Source organism: Theobroma cacao, chromosome 3 (assembly GCF_053813885.1).
Source record: "Theobroma cacao isolate CCN51 chromosome 3, ASM5381388v1, whole genome shotgun sequence".
NCBI classification, from domain to species: Eukaryota; Viridiplantae; Streptophyta; class Magnoliopsida; order Malvales; family Malvaceae; genus Theobroma; species Theobroma cacao.
In genome coordinates this window covers 36,417,126-36,421,496 of record NC_142641.1, presented here as the reverse complement: position 1 = coordinate 36,421,496, position 4,371 = coordinate 36,417,126, and the positions used below count along the sequence as shown (strand labels likewise).

Sequence of the window (4,371 nt, the reverse complement as noted above, 5' to 3'; positions counted from 1 at the left end):
CATTGAAGATATTTGTGCAAAGTTGAAATGCCTACTAGACGCTATGGTCCAAAATAGAACAAATTAAAATGGTCCTAATATATATTTACTTATTTATGGCGATTGATCTCCCTCACTTAGAAAGCCAAAATGGAAATCGTTGGTTTGACTCGTTGGAGTAATGATTACGAGGTGGGCCGTGCTGTTCCTTTGTAGCGTTGTGGTAAACATGGTACCTGGTCATATTTGAAGGCCTAGTGCACACCTGTAGAAAATGAAATTTCTGGATAATGGAAAAATATGGACGGCGGTGCCTCCTTGGCTGCCCCAGAAAATACTCAAGTGTGTCTTCATCCATCGTTCTTTCGGAAATCTGCCCCAAGTTTAGGACATTTCATCCATCCAAAACAAGTCTCTAGTCCAATTTTCTTGCCCTTTTCGCAACTCTTGTGAGGTCTGATTTCCATCACAAGAAAATGCCATTGACTTCAAGTTGAAGCACAAATTTTTGACATGTAAGCACTAGGCTATTTACTTTTCAATTATAAAAGTGTATAATTGAAATTTTACCATGTAAAGGATAAGGTTTGGAATTGGACAGAAAGTGAAATGCTCAAAATGTAAGGCGTTGTCCTTACCTGATCCTCACTTGTGAATAAACTCATATTTGAGTTCAAATTAGGCTTATTAATACTAAAAGAAGTCAAGGGAAACTGGACCATGGCGAGTGCAGAGAGTCAAGTTGCAGAGAGAGAGAAAGAGAGAATGGGAAAAAATTTGCTGCCAAATCATCAACTAAAACGTCATGTCGGTCTCTGGTCTGCTACTGTAAGATGACGCTGGAGAGTTTGATTCAAACACGGTTAACCTCGTCATTAGTAGAAACAATGGGAACTTAACCCAATTCATGCAATCTTTGCGCAGCCAAAAATAAATCTACTGAGTATTATTTTTCTAATGGTTATGCTCCAACAACAATGAGTTACCTATGCCTGCCACCTTCAGGTAATCAATTTCATTCTTTCTTTTCACTTTTGTCAACTAGCCTGGAAGTTATTACATGGTGAAGGTATCATCTGGAATCAGATTGGATGGGAATGAAATGGTAAACCAGTTTCGAATGTACAAAAAGGATAAGTTAAACTACACCCCCCCCCCCCCCCCCCCCCCCCCAAGTCAACAAATTAAAAATTTTCAGTATTATTTGATATATTAGCTGGTTCTAGGAATTGGGTATATATCAGAGGGAAAAATCTTATAAATATTTCAGCCCAATACGTTAATGCAAATTTTATTTTTTAATTGAGATGACAATGACACAATTGGCAAGAGCTACCTGGAGGCGGCTAGGTAAATATTGTTAACCAGACTTTGTCAAAAAAGTTCCGTAGAGAAATTTGTTAACAGAAAGAATCTGATTAAAGCCCCCCCCAGCCATGCACCCATTAGCCACAACGTGAATTACAACAATCCACACCGGAGGGACAACATCATAATTAGGTTATAAAAAAATCATATGCATCCATTACCTTTTTTTTTTCTTCTTCTTTTTGATCTCATATGTACAAATTAATTGGCACATGGTTTAAGATGATGTAGAATTAGTCTCCCCGAGCCTAAATGAGTGGGAAGAGCTGTCACCATAATAATTAAGCTTTGCCCCCACAAGCATTACATATCTTACTTTTCTTTCGGTTTATTTCCAAACACTCGCCCAAAGGAAAAATAAGGGGGGAAAATTTGGAAAAGGTTGAAGTAAAGGCTTCCAACAAATTCACCAAACCCACTCCCACTTTACAAATGTCTTGTCCATGTGCTAATGACAACAATAAATCCCCAATACCAACAAAAGGCTTTTATATGTCAACGGGTTTCTATTTTGTCTTTTCCCGGACTTAAGTTCCCCACAGACACCTTTCCTTTTTTTCATTTAATTAGTTTTTTTTAATATTTTATTATATAATCAGTTCATGTTTGAATTAACTTGTTTTTGTTATCTTATTTGTCCACTAGGAGGCAGGGGCGTTGAAGACACGAAGAAGTGGCCTCTTTTGTCTTCATATTGACCTTATTTAAACAATTTATATTCAAAATCTTGCAGCGTTTGTTGCGTTGACAAATTCAATATTATTTGCAGGAGTCCGTATATGGGTATGGGGCTATATAACAGTGCTGACTCTCCAAGGCTAGCTTGTGATGATTATCCACTAATATAACCCCTTCCTTAAAGCGTATCTCGTGCTATCTTCTTCTACTCCTATCGTCCTAATCTCTTTTTCTTTGCTGGGTTTCTTGAGCTGCACCTGTTTTCTGAAAAGCTAGCTAGGTGAAAGGTTTTATCTAAGAACAAGATTCACTCTCTCTTTCTCTCCCGATTGCTTCTATTATTTCTGGTGATCAAGACTTTGTTTTCAAATTCAGTTGAATTCTGTGAAAGAGTACAAAAACAGGCCGACAGAAGAAGAGGTTCAAGTTCAATTTTGCATTGGCGATCAATACAGGGCTCCTTGAGTGGTGTTTTGGTTTCCAGGAATGGATGTTGTAAAGATGAAATGGAAGAAAAACGTGCTTTTCAGGGCCTGGGAAAGATGCTGGTCGCTTGGAACTGGCGGCAAGAAGTCATCAGGAACTTCTTGTGACGCATTGAGGAAGAGCAAGTCATGGCACAGCACAACAACAAGATCATCTTCCCTGGAAGAAGATGAAGGGAAAAAGAGGCGTCAGGTAGCTCCAGAAGGCTGTTTTTCTGTCTATGTTGGACCCCAAAGACAAAGATTCGTAGTCAAGACCGAGTTCGCCAACCATCCATTATTCAAGATGTTGCTAGAAGATGCCGAACTTGAATACGGGTTCAGCAGTGAAGGCCCCCTTCTGCTTCCCTGCGATGTTGATTTGTTCTATAAAGTTTTGGCAGAGATGGACGGTGGAAAAGAAATAAGTCCTGTTTGTGGCTTTGCTTACAGCCCACTAATCCTTTGCAGCCCTTCTCGTCGCCAGAGTTCTAGTATCAATAAAGGCTATGGATCGTATAAACTTCTCACTCCATCTCGACTGCTTAAGTTGAATAGTTATTAAACTAGTGTTTACAAATTTTTCCCTTTTTTTTTTCCTTTTTTAGGAGGACTGCATTTGAGAAGATCATGCATGCACATACATCAATGTAATTCAAAGTGGTGTATTGTTTTCATAATTTAATGCATAAATATATATAGTAAAAAGCCTTATACTTAAAGTCTACATAAAGTTTGTATAGGAAGATGTAAGATGAAGATATGGAGACAAAAGAGTAGGTGGTAAGCGGCATTGTTTCAGAGATATGTGATACACTTGTTGGTTGCGATAGTTAGCCTCTTAAATAGGGTAACCATTATCCACTAGAGAGGAAGAAGACGAGAGGGCTTCCTTTAAATTAACGAGAGGAATTAGGAATATTAACAAAAATTTTCTCTAATCCATCAATCTAACTAATTTTACTTGTCACGACCTAAATCTAGGGATCCATGATCGGTGCATAAGCCCAGCAAGCAAGATCATTAGACCCGAGCGAGCTTCAGAGTTCACAACCATATAACTTAAATGCCAAGGGATTTATAATCAAATATTCGTAACAATTTCAAATATATTACATTATCCCTAACTCACAACCCATACAATTATACATAAGGCCATACATTGGCCATCAAATCGGATTCGTACAGAACGACCCTTATAGACAAATTCATATGGCATGTCATGCCTAACATATTTCATAGACTAATCAAACTGGAAAGCAAAAGGCCCACATGAACTCAACAGAGTGACATGTTGGGAGAGAAACTTATCAGATGCCAATTACGTATCCCTCCAATCGACAACACTTGCCACGTGACCTCATAACTTCTCTTATCTATACATGGTACAACAGAGGGGTCAATCATCTAATACTCAGTGAGGGGATGCTTTCATAGCATAATATTTTACATATAAAATATACATATATATGCCAATCTAACCATAATACATTCATATTCAAACATCTCTAATTCAAAGGTGCGAGGATCATCCTAATATCCTACATGCACATCCCATCATATCAAGTCCTACCGGATCACATCTCAACGACGAATCATATCTACAATTCATAAGTTTTATGTGCTCACATCAAATCATATCAAATCAAGGCTTACCCTTAAAGTCGTTGCTATCAAACTAGGCTTCGTAGGCACACCCTAATTGTCGATCCCAACCTCAAATCCCATGTACATTGCATTTACTTATCTCAAAGATTTCCATCAAATCTCATTCACAATGGTCACCACACATTCATATTTCAAATCAAATCATACCATCCTCGATGCATGTTATCATAGTCAAACCAAATCAAATAAGTGGTCCTGCCATAAACACAATCAA

At 38.0% G+C, this 4,371-nt stretch overlaps 1 protein-coding gene across 1 annotated transcript; it reads left to right on the top strand.

The window, feature by feature from the left end:
- The first annotated feature begins 2,133 nt into the window (after positions 1-2,133).
- On the top strand, positions 2,134-3,203 carry LOC18605153 (auxin-responsive protein SAUR40-like). Its single transcript, XM_018117224.2, has one exon. The coding sequence runs from the start codon at positions 2,512-2,514 to the stop codon at positions 3,052-3,054; it is 543 nt and encodes a 180-aa protein (XP_017972713.1). The 5' UTR covers positions 2,134-2,511; the 3' UTR covers positions 3,055-3,203.
- Positions 3,204-4,371: the final 1,168 nt, after the last annotated feature.